This window comes from Schistocerca gregaria, chromosome X (genome assembly GCF_023897955.1).
Source record: "Schistocerca gregaria isolate iqSchGreg1 chromosome X, iqSchGreg1.2, whole genome shotgun sequence".
In the NCBI taxonomy this organism is placed as follows: domain Eukaryota; kingdom Metazoa; phylum Arthropoda; class Insecta; order Orthoptera; family Acrididae; genus Schistocerca; species Schistocerca gregaria.
Window position 1 is genome coordinate 117,387,083 of NC_064931.1, and position 21,544 is coordinate 117,408,626.

General features: G+C 38.3%; 1 protein-coding gene across 2 annotated transcripts in view; it reads left to right on the forward strand.

Annotated features, from left to right (window-relative positions):
* Positions 1 to 3,901: 3,901 nt before the first annotated feature.
* LOC126297656 (cyclin-T-like) overlaps positions 3,902 to 21,544 on the forward strand; it is a 116,867-nt gene continuing 99,224 nt past the window's right edge. The window contains exons 1-2 of one of the 2 annotated variants that reach the window (XM_049988738.1): positions 3,902 to 4,285; positions 7,627 to 7,840. In XM_049988738.1, the coding sequence (XP_049844695.1) occupies positions 4,143 to 4,285; positions 7,627 to 7,840 (357 nt within the window). In that variant the 5' untranslated portion in view covers positions 3,902 to 4,142. The remainder of the gene's footprint in view (positions 4,286 to 7,626; positions 7,841 to 21,544) is intronic. The other variant, XM_049988739.1, reaches the window with a different exon arrangement.

The window sequence follows — 21,544 nt, forward strand, 5'->3', positions numbered from 1 at the left end:
TGTGTGAGGTCACATTTGTTCAAACAGGAATGCAACAGAAGACAGATGGTTCATGTCATATCATATGATAAGGAAAATGACTGAACATAAGGTAAATAGGGATAGAACTATAAGTAAAAACAGAAAAAAATCTTCCACCAGAGTTCACATACTCAAAAAACCGAAATGTGTATTCCAGTTTGTCTGGATTCCAAGAGGGCTTAACTTGTGTTTCCTATGTGCCAAAAAAAGGAAAGACAATTACATTATTATCTTGTATGCACTTCGATGTTACTAATGATGAAGAGAGTGGGGACCAAAAGAAACTCGAGATCATAATGTGCTGCAATGCAATTAATGCTGGAGTGTACTGTGTAGATGAATTATTATTTTTCCATAACGTGGCCAGGAATACCAGACGATGGCCTTTAGTAATATACTATTCATTATTAAATGTTGCTGCCGTTAATACTTTCGTCATTTATAAGTGTAATTTTTGCAGTGAGAGTAAAAAGTGGCGTAATTTCATAAAATAATTAGTGCTTGATCTCGCAAGAAAACTTGGTGAAAAAAGGGGGTGTAGGAAGTACGGTACTCGGGATATTAGTTACGTATAATAGCAATTAACAGGTAGCACGATTCCACAAAAACAGTTTATTGTCGTACAAGATACAAACTACAAAGGATGTTACAAACATCGATCAGAGCGAACAAACTGCAGGTCCAGAGAGAATAGTTGAGCTACATCAGGGCAGCGATATTGTTCCGGGCCACTCCACGGAGTCAAGACAAGTTAACGTAAGTAACGAAAGTATCGTCATAGCTAGTGGAATGCTGCAGTTCCATGTTTGAACTCCCAGATTTTAGTGGCGCAACTTAAGTGAAGCAACTTTTATCATGGCACACAAAGTTCAGCTTGGTTGTCCTTTGTTGCACCACTTTCCTTCCGCCACTGCTCCGTGGTGGCAGTATTTCGAAACACGAGCATTCTTTTGCAGTTATGGTGGAGTAATTGCTGACGTACTTCGTTTGATTTTAGTATGTTTTCATTTTATTACTGAAGAAAAGTGGAAACATTAGTCGGCAGGTACACTTTTGCAGCTGTGTGTGTGTGGGGGGGGGGGGGGGGCAATATTTGCAAACCAATGACGTTTCCCACAATCTTAAAAGATTTTTGGATGCATAAATAAATAAATGAGTATATGTGAGGAAGAAGGCGAGTCCCTACAAGCGCATTGTCAGCTCATATGAATGAAACGGAAAAATACTCGACTTTTTGGAGAACATTCTTAGGTAGCCGTGAATAAATTAATTTCGAGAATATACGTCACAGGAGAACGCTCTCAGCGTGAGTGAAAGGGAGGGGGAAGTTGCTCAAAACAGAGAATATTCTTCGGTTTTGTATGACTAAAACATGAGGAGCTTCTCACAAGTGGAGAACTTTCTACGTTTTTTTGAAGTGAATTCTGTTACATACTCCGAGCTGAGTAAGTTCTGTTGAAGTTAAGTTTTACCAATTTTTTTGGTTGTAATTGCAGAATTTATGTTCCTGTGAAGGCAAGAAAAGATATACCTAGCCCAAAGAAATATTTACGAGAGAAACTGTAGACGTTTATACAGGTTTAACAATAAAAACATTATTTGCTTGGCGAGATTCCTTCTGTAAAACCATGAAAGAAGAGAGTGCTGTTTTTCAAAAGAGGTGAAAATTAAAACATTTTTGCTGCTATTTAGCAAATCCAAGTTGCCAGACTGAGGAGCGAAATGACTTAGATATACACCAAACAACTATGCCAATGACATTTCCAGATGTTCATCATCATGCCTCCTCAGAGCATAAATCTTATAATTTGTGGTGTTGGAATTAAGTAGGCGAATCAAAAAAATTAGTAACTGGCTTATTACAAAGTTAGCGAGCTGTTTCCCATAACGAACTGCACGGGCGACCGCTTACATACTTGATACGTGAGTAGACCATTATGCATCGTATTTAACGAATATTATCTCATGTTAGAAAACTCTTACAGAGTACCAATTTGTAATTAGTGAATATGCCATGTAATTTAAGATTTCATGAGCATTATTTGTCCACGTAATTTCAGTAACATAAAAGCTTCCCGCATCTCGAAAATTCGGTAACATCCCAAGAAAATGCATTCTTTTAAACTGTCCATAACCGTCTTATTAAGTTGTTGCTGCACATAACAGTAAAATCGAAACGTAGTGCCACTCTCCTAGACACGTTGATGCCAGTTCCATATTTGTACACTGAATAGTTTGCCTGTTTGAGCGAGTTGAATGAAATAAACATTACGCCTGCGTTGTGTGCCAGACACGCCAGTGGAGACGCACCGAGAACCTGCTCAAGAAGAATGGGATGTCGTGAGAAGGAACTCCCTCGCAAGAGAATATGCTTCGATTTTTTTACTCATACGAAACTGAGAACTTTCTCAGGCAATGGTCTTTTCAGGACGATGTTCTCTTTTTTTTGTCATACAACCCAAAACTCTGGCATTAGAAGAACCAAGAACTGTTGCAGTGGAAGCTACAAAAGGAGATATTTCAAGCATTTAAATATCATTCTCACGTATTAAGTGGATAAATATAGAATAGAGAATAGAATAGAAACTTAATTGTCACACTAGATGTCATATATGGTGAAATGATTGGGACATTATTGGCTCATCAATTTAAAGCTGCTTTCTAATACACAATAATTTACAGCTGTTTACTAATTTGAAGTACCACAAAATGATTTAATATAATCATGTGAAAAATAAAGAAAAATTAAGAATAAATATTTACCTAAAGTACTTTTTTAGTATGAAATAGAATGAAATTAAACATAAGGCATAGTTATATGTGACAATCATTCATAAATTCTTCTATGATCTAATAATATTACTTCCTTGGTACTTTTATAAATTAACCCCAAATTTTTTTGGTTCACAATTTTTAAAATTTTCACAGATTTTATTTCCTAGCGTCATATTCATATAAAAAGAGTCTTCTACAGCAGTTTAGCTTAAGAATTGGTTATTTATAGTGATATTTGTTTCCTGTTTCGTAACCATGCTTGAACAGGTTATTCTCAGAAAGTGGTAGGTTTTGTTTGGAAAATTTAATTGTCTCATAGATACAGAGACCAGAAGCAGTCATAAGAGCTTTGAACAGATGTCTGAATGATTGTCTTTTTTCTACACCTGCCACAACACTAATGATTTTTTTCTGTAGCCTATAAACTCTCTGTAAGTTAAACCATATCTAATCACAGACACAAAATATGTGTAATATACAACTTTTGTGACTGATGTTTCTATTATGCTGCTTATAATATTCATTGCAAGTATTAGACTATTTAACGACACATGACATCTACATAGTCTTATCATGATAAATTCTTGTTTAGCATTACCCCCAGAAATTTGATACAGTTTGTGGTAGCAAGGTGATTGTCCTCATACAATATTTCAAGTATATCCTGTACAGCTTGTTTCGTGGTAAAGTGAATGATTTATATCTTTGTTGGATTTAGTTTCAGACCATTCTTTCTCACCCAGGTCTCGATTTCAGCAAGAGCCTGCTGAAGATGGCTATTTAAACTCTCTCTTTTCTTGCAACAGACTATCGCAGTCATGTCATCTGCGTATAGAATTGTGTCTGGATGTCTGTCAGTCGGCATTTCCTTTATATAAAACGAGAATAATATAGGCCCAAGGATAGATCCTTGTGGGACACCTTGTTTGTCCGTAACAACAAAATTTTCATTTTAAAGTTTAATTAAATCCTAGAGTCTCAGACCAAACTCTTCTACTCCCGTTAAATTTTCTCACCCATACGTTGCGGGGCTAAAAGTGTGTGGTTTCTGTTATCTTGTAAGCGTCAGTGTGTCCTTTCCATCCAAAGATCACCACAGGCAAAGAAAGGCTTCGCAATTGTCTAGTGTAGTAGTGTAGTGTGTAAGTGTGCGTGTGTTTTGGGCGCAAGGTAGCAATGTTGTATTAGTTGTTTGGTGCAAAACAGTATATCAGACATGAATTCAACTGTATCATGTATTGTGTTCAGCTTTTATGTGAAAGTGCCGTCATGCAGGACAAAAAATGATTTGCTTTGACGAAGAAGAATTTGCGTAAATGTTATGAAATCTGGTTAATAGTACCGCAATGGCGGACGAAAAGTGGTATTTTTCTAAAGAGCAACTAGGAAACACACCAAGCAGACGATGTGGATATGATATGGACAAAGAATTATCGTATAGACAACAAGCAGCGAACTTTATTCAGGATATGGGTCAAAGGCTGCTTGTGTATCCTTCAGTGCACCATGTTTCTGTCGGCATGTTTCTTTGTGTTTATGTTGTATTTTATTACTGTAGTGAGATGCAGTGAATGCCCAGCATGTACAAATCGTTTTAATTTATGATCTAGAGATTATTAGCGAGACGATCTTTAAATTATGGTTTTAGTTCAGATTTCAGGTGCTGCTTCATTTCCGTCCTGACACTTGCTAATCCGAGAAGATAGAGACGGCATATCTGTTTGAGTTCCACACTCCTAAGTGTATTCATTCTTTGAGCTGACTCTTGGCGCAGTGGCGGACGGAAGCGTCTGTAAATGCATTTCCCATATACTGGCACTCCCAACAGCCACCGCGTCAAATGTTAACTTAGTTTGAGTGAATATCTTTATTTATACGTAAACTAAGTTCACATCTGGCGCGGTGGCTGTTGGGAGCAACTGTAAATGGGAAATGCATTTGCGATCGCTTCCCTCAGTCACTGCGCCAAGGGTCAACTTAGTTTGCGCGATTAGGGGATCATAAGTGACGCTAATAGTTTAGATTATGTACAGGACGCCTTTGACGATAAAGAATGTAAAATATACAGTTCACTGTCTTACAAGATAATTTTTTTTTCTAAAGGCTAGTTATTAGCAGTTCATTTTGCTTAAAATTATTTGTAACCATATAATTGAATACTAAACAAATTCAGGTTCTAGATACCAAAGTATTGTCGTGTTTATACATCTAACTGTGCCTGTGCTATGTGATAATTGTTATTATTCCGTCATAGGTTTTCCATTGTTCGACATTGATATCAGATACACAAAGCTGTTTACTGATAAACTGTGTCGAGGATTTCACCTCCTCATTATGTACTGCAATGTTAAGGTCGTCATTTATGCATACTCTGCTATTCAATCCGTGTTAAATGCAGAATTTCTTCCAAATTTAGTGCAAGAAAACTGCACTATAATTGCAAAGCATTCGTGTTTAGGGCGTTTGATTCCTGGGTTAGTGCTTTACTATTATTTGCTTCTTTTGTCCACTGTGTGTGTGTGTGTGTGTGTGTGTGTGTGTGTGTGTTCTTATTCTTCTCGATATCAAAACATTTTGTGTCGTTAATGAGATGTCTTAATCCTAGATTTGATTGCATATCAGTACCATTTCGGAATTATTTCGTGGGACGCTTGTTAAATATTCGCGCCCAGATATACAATAAAATTGTGAATCGTTTGACAGTTATCCATATTAACATAGCGGAACAGATTTGGGTAACCGAAGAGTTAACAATATGTTATCCATTGTAGGAATATAACAAGGGTGTTTTAGTGCTGAGCATGTTCCATTAATATCATTGTCATTCACACAATGGCGCTGTTCTGTGAAATTAGTGTTTCTTTAATCTTCTTTATTCAAGAAAACTATTCAGTTCAATGTCATTCGCAGATATTGTTGTAGTGTATGTGCATGTATATGGACAACAGCAAGGGATTTCTTTAAAGTGCCACATGGTGTTCAACTGTCTCTAGTGCTTCATCTGAGTAGAGAGACTGTTTGTCCACAGTAGACAATGTAGGTCAGTATTTATGAATCACAATTATTTGCCTAGAATTACACTGCATTTGCTATTTGACTGAAAATCTCCTTTGCAATATTTGTGAATGTTGGGATTAATGCTGTAATAACCAGAACTACCATACTGCCATTTTATGTCATCAAGATTGGAAGACTGCAAAATGTTGTGGTTAATTTCCGTACATAATTGATAATGTTTAATCTTTCAGGTGAAATACTGCTAAGTAATTCATGTGGATATGAAACTCAAATGTATGGCACTCTAATTCTTGTACTTAAGTTTTTCTTACCAGTTTATATCACTTAATGCTGTTCTGAGCACTGCAAAAATTAAAAAACATTTGCACTGAGGAAAAAAGTGTTTGTGGCATATGTAATTCTTGGGTGTCCACACATTGTTTCAACTGTTACGAATGAGAAAGGCCTATAATTGAAAGTTAGTTCATCATTTCTACTTTTGTAGATTGGCGGGCCGTATTTATCAGTCAGTCATTCGGTAGTTGATTACATTTGTAGCTCAAGTCATGGTTAATTGAAACTGTGCAAGATTTCAATATTTTGTTGGGTATACAACTAGTAACTCTGAGAATTCATACATTATAGTCCCAAATTATTTTTGCATTGTAATTTATTTTGTGGGTCTAATTTTGTCCCCCCTCCCCTGCTGAGTGTTATCAAGCGGTATGACTTTATTATTATTATTCCCTACGATTTTTCCTGTAACTTTGGTCACCTAATGTTTATTTTTTGCTTGATTGGTTGTTGGGTTATTTATAGTTACATTTCAGTTTATTGTTGCCACCAAACATGTACATAAAATTTTCTTTATGGCCTGAAATATCCTTATGCAGCATTTAGGCATGTACATGTAATCTTTTTCTCTGTAAATGAGGGGCATTTCACAATATTTTAGGGAAGATATATGTATTGCCGTTTTTAAGAAATTACTACCTGTGACATATGAAATGGAAGGATAATTATACATGGTTTCTAAATATAACAAAATTAATTATGAGAAATTTGTGTGCCAAGACTAGTGTAACAGTAAACTTGAAAATTCATGTTAGGCATGCGATATTATTTGTATGTGCTACGTATAATATGGTCGTTCCAGAAGGAATGAGTGAAGTATATTTTTTAATACAAAGAACACCTTGTTAACACAACATACATACTTGTTGGCTTATTGAACCCATAACATCCGTTTTAATCCAAGAAAATATTCTCTTCACCAAGTGCTGGCACACTTAACATATTTTGTAATTCACAGGGAAGAAAACATTGAAATTATTTGAGAATTCTGGATATATGTGATCTGGTCCAGGAAGTTGCCAATAAGCTATATGATGGGAGTTCTGTAAATATTTTGTAGCTGAACTCCAGTCAATAGAAACCATATATTTAATTTACTTGTGGCTGTTGTAGGGTTTTTAGGACAGGAAACTTTGGTCAAAGGCAGTTTGAATTTAATGTTTTGATATTTTTGTACCGACCTGGTTTCAATTACCCATTAAATCATTTTTTTGAGCTTGCTTGTATGTTGCGGTACTGAAAATGATTTGATTTTTGTCATTAATGCTCAGTGAAGTTCTTTAAAGTAGAAGTCCTGATTGTGCTTTGAAATGTGTGGGTTTTGACAACAGTATTGTTGCTTTAAACAGCTAGTGGAATTTCTCATAGGATGCTACATTTATCTTTCATGGAATGTGGTTTCTTAAAGTCCACAATGGCTAACATGAAAGTATCACATTTTCACTGTTTACTATGAATTTACCTTAACAGCGTTCATAGTACTCAACTATGCATCAATACAGCAATTGTATACATGCACCGTTTCTATGTGTTTCACTCATTCACGCATTTTCACCGCAATGCAATGGCTGCTGCATCATTGTTTTTGGCAGCAAAGGTGGAAGAACAGCCAAGGAAGCTGGAACATGTTATTAAAGTGGCACACATGTGTTTGCACAGAGACCATCAGCAACCATTGGATACCAAATCTGAGGTAATTTTTTTCCTCTTTCAATACAGAGTGGTATATTATCCTTGTATTCCTGTGTTGTATTGTTTTTAAGCTCTCTTGAAAAACTCCTGTTGTTGTGATTGATAAAGTAAGACAGAATATATTTACAGTTTTGAGGGATTAATGATATGAGAATTTTGATACTGAAGTGAATTAAAGGTTAATTGAGAATCAAATATTTGTGCTTGTTAAGAAATTGAACCTCATTTTTTTTTAAAAAAAAAAAAAAGGGGGTTGGCTGGTAATTGTAGGAAATCTGCAATATACTTACTAACTTATCCAGGAGTCATCAGACCTGTAGACACCGTGTTTCATCAGCAATCAGTCTGCACTGCATTCTGTCTGTCGTTGTTTCCTCCCAATTGACTACAGTCTGAACTTCCAAATCTTTCTTCATGTTGTTTTCCACTCTGTTTCTTTGCCTACCCATGGATATTTTTGTTGTAATATTGGCAATGAAAGCTTGATAAGGGAATCAGGTATCTAGCATACAGATTGTGGTACTTACTTATTGCAGTTATCTGCTCTTTTTGACATTGTAAAATGTTGGGCTGGTTCATGATGTCACAAATTTTGTTATTCTTTCTTGCTGTAGAAGTGTCGCTTTCTCTTACCAGTCTCCAGATTAGTCTCATCACATTTCTTTCAAATGTTGGAAGCTGTGTCCCTTTTAACAAGTGTCCAGCTTTCTGAACCATAGGGGATAATGGGACATTTAACAGCATCTTTGTTTTACAAAATGTGATACGGCTTTAGACTTGAACAGGCATATAGACATCGGGAGCCAGCATAAATATTGAATGTGTGTGTGTTTTATTACAATAATTGTACCTACTTCCCAGTTACTTGAACTTGGGTCTGTTAACTGTGAAGTGCTCTTGTGCATATTTGGTTGTGTCCACTTGCATATGTTCCATTTTTGGTTTATTGATAGGTAGTCCTGCTTAATCTGCTGCTGAGGTGATCCTTTTATACATCTCCCCAAGGTCTTGTTCACTCCTGCTCACTAACAATATGTCATCTGTGTAAGCAAATATCTGAAACCTGCTACCTTCCATTTGTAGCCCATTACTCACTCTTAACTTTGCTCTCTCTCTCTCTCTCTCTCTCTCTCTCTCTCTCTCTCTCTCTCATAAGACTTTCTCCAGGATGAGATTAAATTGTGCCCATGGCAGTGCACTTTCTTGTCTTAGCCTAGTTCTTATGGGGAAATGTTGAGTGTGCTCATCCAGTTCTTACTATTGCTCTTGAATCACTGATACCTACTTTAATTTCAGTGAACTTATTTGAGATTTGAAACTCCTTCATGATTTTATAAGGGGTGTTGTGATGAATACTGCAATGTGAAACCTGTAAAATATACAGTGTATCCCAGGAGGAATGGTCAATATTAAGGGATGCAACAGGAGCTATCATTTGAAGCCCCCAGGTCTAGTAAACATGGGCTCAAAAATGCATATGTTAAGAGCTGTGAGCACTAGTTCATCTTCACTACTGTGAACATATCTCTTTTACTCTATAAGTGCTCATAGCTCATAAAGTATTAATTTTAGATCCATGTTTACTAGACAGTTTCTTATCCCAAAATGCGGAAAGCAAAGATCTTTCAGTAGAAGAGATTTGTTCCGCAATACCAAAGGTAAAGAAGTGCTCATAGACTTAAGATATGCATTTTGGAGCCAATGTTTAGCAGACTTCTTTTTCCTTCAAATGGTCATTCCTGTCGTATCACTGAATATTGACCATTCCTTTTGGGATACCCTGTATAGTTAATAAATGTGTATGTCCTTGTGTAAAATGTGGAATATAGTCCAATTATATCAGGTGATGCTGAGGGAATTAGTTTAGAAATGAGACATTTAAAGTAGATGAATTTTGCTATTTGGGGAGCAAAATAACTGAGGATGGTCGAAGTAGGGAGGATATAAAATGTAGACTGGCAATGGCAAGGAAAGCATTTCTCAAGAAGGTAAATCTGTTAACATCGACTATAGAGTGAAGTGGGAGGAAGTCTTTTCTGAAAGTATTTGTATGGAGTGTAGCCATGTATGGAGGTGAAACATGGACAATAAATAGTTTGGACACGCAGAAAATAGAAACAGCTTTCAAAATGTGGTGCTATAGAAGAACACTGAAGATTGAATGGGTAGATCATGTAACTAATGAGGCAGTACTGAATGGACTTTGGGAGAAAAAAAGGAATTTGTGACACAACTTGACTAGAAGAAGGGATCAGTTGGTAGGACTGCCACACACCGTCAGGTGGCTTGCGGAGTATGGATGTGGATGTAGATGTAGACATGTTCTGAGGCATCAAGGCATCACCACTTTAGTATGGGAGGGAAGCATCGAGGGTAAAAATCGCAAAGGGAGACCAAGGGATGAATACACTAAGCGGATTCAGAAGGATGTAAGTTGCAGCAGTTTGTCGGAGATGAAGAAGCTTGCACAGGATAGAGTTGCACGGAGAGCTGCATCAAACCAGTCTCTGCACTGAAGATAACAACAGCAACAAGAAATTGAGGTGACAAACAGTTGCTACATGTTTGGTTGTATTGAAAGTATAGTGCAGGAAAACTCCATGTAAGATAATGACTATTGTAAAAGAGTTTGGGAAATGGAAGTTTCTGTTAATGTAACTGACATTACAGGTATTTGATGAAGAGTATATATAAATTTGTATGACAGATGGAACTATGTCACACAGTGAGATCAAATTGTAATAGTTACATGTTAGGATTTTTGAAGAGGGCAGGTTAATATAAAATGAACAAGGTAGCCTAGAATGGAAGCAAGGAGTCAGCAAACTGTTGGGGTGTCTGGGGCCAGAGGTAAGTGTAGGGCAAGGATTATCTGAGGTTTATGCTCAGATGGTTGTAAGACTGAAGGAAATGTTAAAGGGAGCAAGAATTTCCACCTATGCAATTATGGTGGCATGAATTGTAAATCAGTGAAGCAGACTATTGAGCATTGTGCTGTGTCACTCTTTGATCAAACTGGACTCTCTCTCTCTCTCTCTCTCTCTCTCTCTCTCTCTCTCTCTCTCTCTCTCTCTAAAACACACACACACGTTATTAGCATTGTACATTAAGAATTTCTTCCATGGAGTTGAAGGAGCTGTAGAATTGCAGTTTGTGTTTGAAATTATTATTATTATTATTATTATTAGTGAATATCCCCATTGGAGAACAGTAAGCAGGTGATTTGTCTTTCTTGTGGTTCTTTTTCTTTTACCAATATTTCTTCATTTTCTCCCCAAAGGCCTTCTTTCTTTCTTTGGTCCACTTTGGTTGGTATGGTTTTGGTTCCCTCTCTGGAATAAACTTCCAGTTGTCAATTTTGCTTCTGTCTGATGTGTTTGTTATGTCAGTTTTTTGCTTTTCTCAAATCCTCCTCAATTTCAGTTACCCAAGGTATTGATGCTTTAAGGGATGTCACATAGTCCAATAGATGTTTAGTTAGTCTGTTTCCAGGTAATCTGTGTAGGTGTCCATAGAACTTGATTCGTCTCTTTCTGGTGTCTTTCGATGTTTGAAATTAATTTTAGTATATAGTAAATTCTTTACATCACCTGTGTAACTTGTCAAAGGTTTTAATTTGAAGAGAATAAATACTGGCATCCGTACTGCTATTAATTACTTTGAGTACTAGTTTTGTGTGTCACTGGCAGCATTTTCAGGCCCCTGTATAAATTGACAAAGACAGTCTTACTACAACAAATCTGATACACAACACCAGTTGTAATTACTTAACCATGCATATGCTATGAAGTAAAATAATAGTTTTCATATTGTAGTAATTAGAAAAGCCTTCATTGAAAAATATGCTGGGTCACATTGTACAAATAGTGGTATCACATCTAGTGATTGTTCTGTAACGAAACGTCCTGAAGGCAGAGAATCTGTCCCAATACATGTGTATTAAATAATGAGGAGCTGAAATACCAAATGCGTAAAACCTGATAAAGGAATATGTTTTATGCACTCATTATTTCAGCTCCTTATTTTTTCAGTATTTATAAAGTGAGACAAATTGTCTGTCTTTAGGACATTTCTTTACAGTATGGTCACTGTATGTGATACCATTGTTTGTACGACATGATTCAGCCTATTTTTCAATGAAGGCTTTTCTAATTAGTACAATATGGGAACTTTTACTTTATTTCATAATATTGTGTTGACATTGTATTTTAAGCAGTTTTTATCAATATGTTTAATAGGTACAGGCTAGTCTGTGACCAGTGTTGTATGTCATGCATTTTACTTTGTCTTATATTTTTTTACTGATGCATATGTATGGTTAATTTAGTTTCAATAATAACTAATGTTGTGTATCAGATTTGCTGTCTATGGTAAGCTTGAAGATTTGTACAGGGGCCTGAATATGGTATCAATGAGGCTCCAAAACTGGTTGTCAAATAAAATAATTAATAAAAGTACAACTGTTGGTATTTATTTTCTTCAAGTCTTTGACCAGCTGCTGTCCAATTTCATTTACACAAGATGGAACTGCAGAGTGACAAAAAGTGTAAGTCATTTCTCGTTCTAATATTACATTTATGAATATTGCTGCTGTTCGAAAATTCTGAATTGTTGTTGGCAAAAAACTTTCTGAGGTAGTACATCTGGTGCGATACTGGAGAGTATATCCAACTGTTAAGAGAGCTGTCTAAAAGGGGTTGTAAAGTGGGCAACATGTATTATCTGAATTACACACCTTTATCCAGCAGAATAGTAGATGTTAAATGAGCGAGATATCTGGAAGTAAGTCTGTAATATCAGATGCTGGTAGGCAATCAAGGAAGCACCATTGCCTTTTGTTATTGATGTGATGACTTCCTTTGGCCCTTTGTTCGCTTGATCTCTACAAACTGGCAGCTAAGATTGTGACGCTGTGTGAGCAAACCGTTTCATATGATGAAACTTGAAGTAATAATTGATTTACATCTTAGCTTATGTCTAACTTTCCTTACTGATATGTTGAAGCAAGTACAAAAATGAAAGGTGTTATTTCAGCTTATTGCCCATCCAGATTTTTTGGAGTTTCTTTAACAGTGTGGGTTAAGGAAAGCAAATAGTTGACCCACAGTTCTCAAGTGCTTTGTAGGGGATGCCAAATTTTGGCCCAGGCACAAGCCAGTTTATCGAGATAATCAGATTGTGACACACTTTGTCAAGCTCCTGTGCTAAGGCTTGTCTGGCTTGAGTGGCCCTACCAGAAGCTATGCTACTGCTGGCAAAGTCCAGAGCTTCATTGAGGCGTGCAAAGCTTTCTCCCTCTCGCCTTCCCTCCCCAGCACTGGGGATACCTACTACAGTAAAATGATGTCCTCCAGGAGGGATATATATATATATAATAACTCTTTCCATATATGGTAGCCGTATCTCTAATAGCATATACAAGGTGAAGTAGAACGCCTCTTGGAACCTTCCAGAGATGGTAGTATGCACCAAAACGAGAAAAAAGTCTAGTGAACATGGACTCTGAAATGCCTACCTTGAGAGATATGAGCACTTGTTCAGTAGGAGTGATGTGTGTTGCTGAGGTAAAGATGAACAAGTGCTTATAGCTCTTAAGGAATGCACTTTAGAACCCTTATTTCCTAGACATTATTTTCTCATTTTGGTTACATGTATGTTACTTCACAGGATTGAGATCATAATACAGAACTCTCTTCTCACTGTTATTGTTACTTCTGCAAATGCTGATAATTACAGTAATTTTATTAATGTTTTTAGAGAGTTTAGTTTTATTTGAATAGTTCTTAACGTTAATATGGAGTTAATTCTCTTTGAAAGTATTTTTGTTTTTATTCTACATCTATACTTCTCAAAGCACTGTAAAGTGTGTATTTTAGGGTGTGCTTTTATCGTGTATTCAGGTTTATTCCCATTGCACTTGTAGATGGAGTATGGAAAGTATGACTGATTTCTTTGCAGAGAGAGAGAGAGAGAGAGAGAGAGAGAGAGAGAGAAGCCCATATGCATTTGTTCTGCAGTAGCTGTATAAATTTTTTGCCTCTTGTTAGTGTAAATTGATATGGATCACTCACACTTGAGCAGAAATGTACAACCCTTAAAAGTGTCTTTAGCCACTCTATTTGTAAAAACATTACACTTTTCACATCCTTCCAGTAATGTGTGGTCATTAAAGCTTCATATTCCCTGCTACTCCCTGGTATTTGTTTGACATGATTGATTCCAGTTATCATTAATCATGCAGAGAAAGAAATACTACATTATTACATTTCATGAAAGAAACTTTTTAACTTTCTTGACATCGAGAACTAACATTCAGGAGATAGTTTATCAAGATCTGACAAGGTATAACTAAAATGTCAAAAAATGCCGTCTCACAGGTAGTTAAATCATTTTCTAAAACTTTGAGATGTGGATGTCCCCATCGCACTTCGATGGCACACACTTAAAATTATGCCTGTGGGTGATAATTGTAACACATTGCACCCTGCCCACCAGAAAGTCCACAGTATGATCAAATAGCGCCCACAGCCAGTGAATTTTGTTGGTCTACGAACACTGTATAGCTGTTGTCTGTTTTTGTCCTCATATCCTTAAGTGCCCTGAGAACCTTCACATGTGGCTTAACTACACAGGCTGCTGGAAGAGTGTCTATGGAAGGAGTTTGTGCCACAATTAGAGAGTGCTTTGTACATTGTTTTCCTACTTAGCAAGTATGTTTTAAGGAGCATGCCACTATCAACAGTATTATCCTTTGTTTCATGTCCATTGTGAAAGCATGTGCTCCACTTAAGAAGCTTCGTGGTGTTCCAAAACAATAATCAATATCTGGCACCATTAACTTTTCCAGATAGCAAGGCATATGTATTTTTGCATAGCCTGTTTGACTGTTCACTTGAACTGGAGCCACAGTTTCTCTGCAGAATCCATACCTGAATTTTGTTTTTTTACACAAAATGCCATGACGGCGTTCTTGCTCATCCAGCTTAGTTGAATTCTTCACTACTCCTTTTTCATCCTATTGTAATACTTGTGTTTTGCATGTGTTTGTGAAATACTGGTTTACGTAGTTCTAGAGAAATAGTTGTATATGTGTAAGACGCCTACCAATCTGCTGTGAGCTAATTGTAAATGATATGCAGTCAGGGAATTCCAAATACACTTCCCATTTCTGACATATTAGTATGTTTTAAATGTACATAGTGGCTACATTATGAGTTGATTCTAACCTTTGACTAGGTTTAATTTATTTTAAATCATTCGGGAGTAAAGGAGCCCATTTACTGAGTAGCAGAAAAGTTGGGTTGTTGATAGGCACAAGCAAAAGAGACAAAACACTTGCTAACTTTTGGAATAAATTCCTTGTCGGTGTAGTGGCTTGGGGAGAGGCAGCAGGTTGGCTGACTAGGAATATGGAAGGGAGGGGTACTGGAGCTTGTGAGGTTCGATGCACAATGAAGGTGACATGGATTGGGAGAGGGTCACTAGACAGAGGAAGGGGAAGCTATTGGTTGGGGGATGTGGGGAGTGGGTTAGTGGAGGTTGGGACCAGGAGGGCTACAGGAAGAACTGGTGTGTGGGAATGATAACTTCTGCACAGTCCAGAAAAGCTGCTTGTAGAGGGTAGAATCCAGTTGGCCCAGGTTGTGAAGCAGCCATTGAAATAGAGCATACTGTGCTGAGCTGCATGTTGTTCTATTGGGTGGTCAACTTCATGCCTGGCTACTGTCTAGTGGTGGCCATTAATACTGGTCAACAACTGTGTGGTTGTTATACCTACATAAGAAGCTGTGCAGTGATTGTAGCAGAGTTGATATATGAAATGGGTGCTTTCTCAGGTAGCCCTGCCTCTGATAGGATAAGCTTGTGACAAGACTGGAGCAGGAATTGCTGGGTGGATGGATTGAACAGGCTTTGCACCTTGTATTTCACAGGGATATGATACCTGTGGCAAGGTATTGTGAGTGGGACTGGCATAGGAATGACCAGGATGTCATATTTCTAGATTTCCAGAAGGCTTTTGAGACCACTCCTTACAAGCAACTACTAATCAAATTGCTTGCATATGGAGTATCATCTCAGTTGTGTGAATGGATTTGTGATTTCCTCTCGGAGAGGTCACAGTTCGTAGTGATAGACAGTAAATCATCGAGTAGAATAGAAGTGCCATCTGGCGTTTTGCAAGGTAGTGTCATAGGCCCTCTGCTGTTCCTGATTTGCATAAATGATCTAGGTGATAATCTGAGCAGCCCCCTTAGATTGTTTGCAGATGATGCTGTAATTTAACATCTAGTAAAATCATCAGATGATCAATTCCAATTACAAAATGATCTATAGAGAATTTCTGTATGGTGCGAAAAGTGACAATTGGCACTAAACAAAGAAAAGTGCGAGGTCATCCATATGGGTACTAAAAGAAATTTGATAAATTTTGGCTATATGATAAATTGCACAAATCTAAGGGCTGTCAATTTGACTAAATACCTAGGAATTACAATTACGAGCAACTTAAATTGGAAAGACCACATAGATAATATTGTGGGGAAGGCGAAACAAAGACTGCGCTTTGTTGGCAGAACACTTAGAAGATGCGACAAACCCACTAAAGAGACAGCCTACATTAGAATTGTCTGTTCTCTGCTGGAATGTTGCTGTACGGTGTGGGATCCTTACCAGGTAGGATTGACGGAGGACATTAAGAAAGTGCAAAGAAGGGCAGCTCGTTTAATGTTATCACACAATAGGGGTGAGAGTGTCACTGATATGATGTGCAAGTTGGGGTGCCAGTCACTGAAACAAAGGCAGTTTTCTTTGCGGCAAGATCTATTTACGAAATTTCAATTACCAACTTTCTCTTCTGAATGTGAAAATATTTTGTTGACACCCTCCTACTTAGGGAGAAATGATCATCATAATAAAATAAGAGAAATCAGAGCTTGAACGGAAAGATTTGGGTGTTCCTTTTTCCCCACACGCCATTTGAGAGTGGAATGGTAGAGAAGTAGTATGAAAATGGTTCGATGAACCCTCTGCCAGGCGCTTAAGTGTGAATTGCAGAGTAACCATGTAGATGTAAAAGTTGTGTAGATTTGGTGGGCAATAGAATACCTAATAGGATGGGTGGGGGATGGTCTTGGGTAGGATGTCCCTCATTTCCATGTATAATGGTAGTGAATCAAAGCCCTGGCAAGAAATATGCTCCAGTTGTTCCTGTCCAGGGTGATACTGTGTGACAAGGGGGTACTCCTTTGTAGCTGATTGTTTGGGGTGAAGGGAGGATTAGGAATGTGTGAGGATATGGAATTGGAACTCATCAAGGCTACACAGAAGGCAGTAGAGGCAGGAGGAGGGTAATAAGTTGCTTAGCTTTTGAATAAAGTCTGTTTTAGTGTGTGCAACACACACAGAAACACACATTCCTTCTCTCTTACATATGCATAGTTGTCTCCTGAGACTGCAGACCAGCTCAGAAGAAGTAGTTGAATTTTGTCATCATTTGGTGATTTATCAGATGATGTACCAATTCATCTGGTTAGGAGTAGTGTGATATCTGTCCACCATCAGCATGTAGGCTTTCTGTAGGTTGACTGAAACTTCCACTTCCCACCAATGCATGACCATTAGTGTAGTTTGAATCATTTCCTTGATGATGATGAACTGGTAATGAACAGCTCTGTAGTCGAAATTAATTACAAGAGGAGGGATAAAAGACCTTGCTAAGAAATCATGATTTGAAAATTGGTTTTCAACACGCGTTGACATTCAGGACTATTTTCAGGCATATTTTACTGCTAAGAATATTCTAAAGATCCAGCAAACTGTTTTTTTACCAGAGAAACCTGTTGGAAACAACCCACTTTCCTGATTCACAAGAGAGTTTCCACTCTTAATGATGGCCCATTTTACATGCAACATACAATTTTGTCCCACATATGTAGCTTTTTGTATTGTGCCTTGTTTGGAGTAATGTCACACTGAAAGGAAAAAAAAACTAGTAATTACATATTTCAATAGCTGTTTTTCCCCCTTGTAATTTGTAATGTTTGTGGTGGGTATTGGAAATAGCATTCTCAGATCCTCATAAACCAATCCTGAATGCTCTCTTAAACAGACTGCAGAAGACCACCTTTATTTTTTAAGTTTTGAATTTACACGAATTACTGCCTGCTCTTAGTATACCTGTAAGTAGTTTTTTGAGTGGGGTTATATTTTCATTAATAAGAGCCAATATACACTAAAGTTGTAATAAATAGAAAATGGCATTTCAGTTTGCAATTTAATTTGCTCCATGTGTTATAAAACTTAAGTTGTACTTTCATCCCAAATGCTGCCTGCCTTCCCCACTGTATGTTTCCCATGTCAGTGTGTGTCAGATATGATTCGAGAAACTTCTTCCTCAATGTTGTGTCATTGACACAACATACACTCTTGGAAATTGAAATAAGAACACTGTGAATTCATTGTCCCAGGAAGGGGAAACTTTATTGACACATTCCTGGGGTCAGATACATCACATGATCACACTGACAGAACCACAGGCACATAGACACAGGCAACAGAGCATGCACAATGTCGGCATTAGTACAGTGTATATCCACCTTTCGCAGCAATGCAGGCTGCTATTCTCCCATGGAGACGATCGTAGAGATGCTGGATGTAGTCCTGTGGAACGGCTTGCCATGCCATTTCCACCTGGCGCCTCAGTTGGACCAGCGTTCGTGCTGGACGTGCAGACCACATGAGACGACGCTTCATCCAGTCCCAAACATGCTCAATGGGGGACAGATCCGGAGATCTTGCTAGCCAGGGTAGTTGACTTACACCTTCTAGAGCACGTTGGGTGGCACGGGATACATGCGGACGTGCATTGTCCTGTTGGAACAGCAAGTTCCCTTGCCGGTCTAGGAATGGTAGAACGATGGGTTCGATGACGGTTTGGATGTACCGTGCACTATTCAGTGTCCCCTAGACGATCACCAGAGGTGTACGGCCAGTGTAGGAGATCGCTCCCCACACCATGATGCCGGGTGTTGGCCCTGTGTGCCTCGGTCGTATGCAGTCCTGATTGTGGCGCTCACCTGCACGGCGCCAAACACGCATACGACCATCATTGGCACCAAGGCAGAAGCGACTCTCATCGCTGAAGACGACACGTCTCCATTCGTCCCTCCATTCATGCCTGTCGCGACACCACTGGAGGCGGGCTGCACGATGTTGGGGTGAGAGCGGAAGACGGCCTAACGGTGTGCGGGACCGTAGCCCAGCTTCATGGAGATGGTTGCGAATGGTCCTCGGCGATACCCCAGGAGCAACAGTGTCCCTAATTTGCTGGGAAGTGGCGGTGTGGTCTCCTACAGCACTGCGTAGGATCCTACGGTCTTGGCGTGCATCCGTGCGTCGCTGTGCTCCGGTCCCAGGTCGACGGGCACGTGCACCTTCCGCCGACCACTGGCGACAACATCGATGTACTGTGGAGACCTCACGCCCCACGTGTTGAGCAATTGGGCAGTACGTCCACCCGGCCTCCCGCATGCCCACTATACGCCCTCTCTCAAAGTCCGTCAACTGCACATACGGTTCACATCCACGCTGTCGCGGCATGCTACCAGTGTTAAAGACTGCGATGGAGCTCCGTATGCCACGGTAAACTGGCTGACACTGACGGCGGCGGTGCACAAATGCTGCACAGCTAGCGCTATTCGACGGCCAACACCGCGGTTCCTGGTGTGTCCGCTGTGCCGTGCGTGTGATCATTGCTTGTACAGCCCTCTCGCCGTGTCCGGAGCAAGTATGGTGGGTCTGACACACCGGTGTCAATGTGTTCTTTTTTCCATTTCCAGGAGTGTATTTTAGTTGTTGAGTGATGCTTTGTTTCATGTACTAACTTTTCTTTGAATTGCGTAATTTTTCTGCTATGTATTAAGAGTTTCTTACTTTGTTATGCAGGATCATTGTTGTTCCTCACAGCATTTCTGTTTATTTATTTCGTCTGTGGGCATGTATTTCAGAAAGCTGTTACGTCTTTTTAGTATTTTTTGTGGAGTTTTACCTGTTACCATTACTAATGAACTGTCATAAACTACTACTAAGCAGTCAGGTTAAACAGAACATGTAATGTGCTATACACCTGTTTGTCTGCCTTCTTAAATAAGTACGTTTCCTTCCCTGTTACAGATACAAGCATATCATTTCTTCATACACATTTGTTTGCAGTGAGGAGACAGTGACAGTAATTTACAACTACACAAGATAAGACAAAAGAATTAGCAATAGATGTCATTATTAAATTTTTGAATAGTGTTCACTGTGACTAGAAAGAATGTCATTTACATTTTAGTAGATTTTTTCTCCATTTTCATTTTATTTCTGCTACCTTCAGGTTGTCCAGTTAACTCTCAATTGTGGTAAAATGCAGTTGGTAATTTTATATTTTTAACTGTACTCATGCCAGTGCACCATTACAAATAGGAATGTAACCAGATTTGAAGCTGTGAAGCTTCTAGCTCTGAAGAAAGCATACCATGTATTAGTTAATGTGAACAAGTTGGATATTTAATTCGCAGGTGAAATTTTTTGTAGAATGTGACAGATACATGCAGCAGGATGAACAATTTGTTCTGCATGTGGAATTTATGAAGTTTTTATTGTGAAAGGGTCTCATGACTTCTTCATGATAATAAGCTTAATTTTATTAAATGATGATATTCATTAACTGTCAATGTCCTACACAGTGATGAACTAGAATGTGTGTAATATCTGTTGCTGGGTGTCTGCTTAGGTACTCACGCTCAGCTCATTTGTGACTAGTGTTTGTGCAGTTCAGCCACACAAGTTATGATACTGAAACCACTGTATTTCTAACTGCAGAATCATCATCTTCATCATTTATTGCACACGAACAGGTCTTTTAGGCTCCTGACAGAAGACATATACAAAATACATAAATATAAAACATAACGAAATGATCAACGCATCCAGTCCACAAATCGTGACTGAATAGAATTGTGACATTACAAAAATTGATTACATATGTTTGCCCATTTTCTTCTGTCTTGGGCATCCGCAGTGCTGGCTGTTGGATCTGCTCTTTCCAGGTTATTAAAGTTCTGTCTTTCTACCTCATTCATTGACAGCCTCTTGGATGTCTACCAGTTAGATGATTTACTAGTACTGTGTTAGGGAGAGTACCCTCTGCTTGGAGAGCATGCCCTTCCCACTGTAGTCAAATTTTCTTCACTGCCTTACTTTTACTCGACACTATTGCCCTCAAGTACTGGAATATTTCGACTCTTTCAAAATTGTCAGCATCTATGCTGATGTTATCCATATTGTTTTGTTGACAAGAGTACCATATACTTCACTTTATCATAGTGGACCAGTAACCTTAGTTTGGTTGTATAGATTCAGAGTTTTGCCTACAAAATTCACACTGATATGCGCCTACAGTTCTTCCGAGCAGTGGTTTTAGTTAACTTAGAGTGGTGTAAACTTTAATTCCATCTTCAGCAGTGATATCCTTCAGTAATTACACCCTTTTGTGGCAGTGTCCATTTTAAAAATCAGGCATATAGTTGCCTTTTTCCATTCTGCAGGTATTTCTTCTGCTGATCATATTTGTACTAAGGTATCTCATACCTTCTATCACAGCTTCCCCTTCACTGTACTGAAAAAATGCTGCAGTGATGGCACTAATGCCTGGAACCTTATT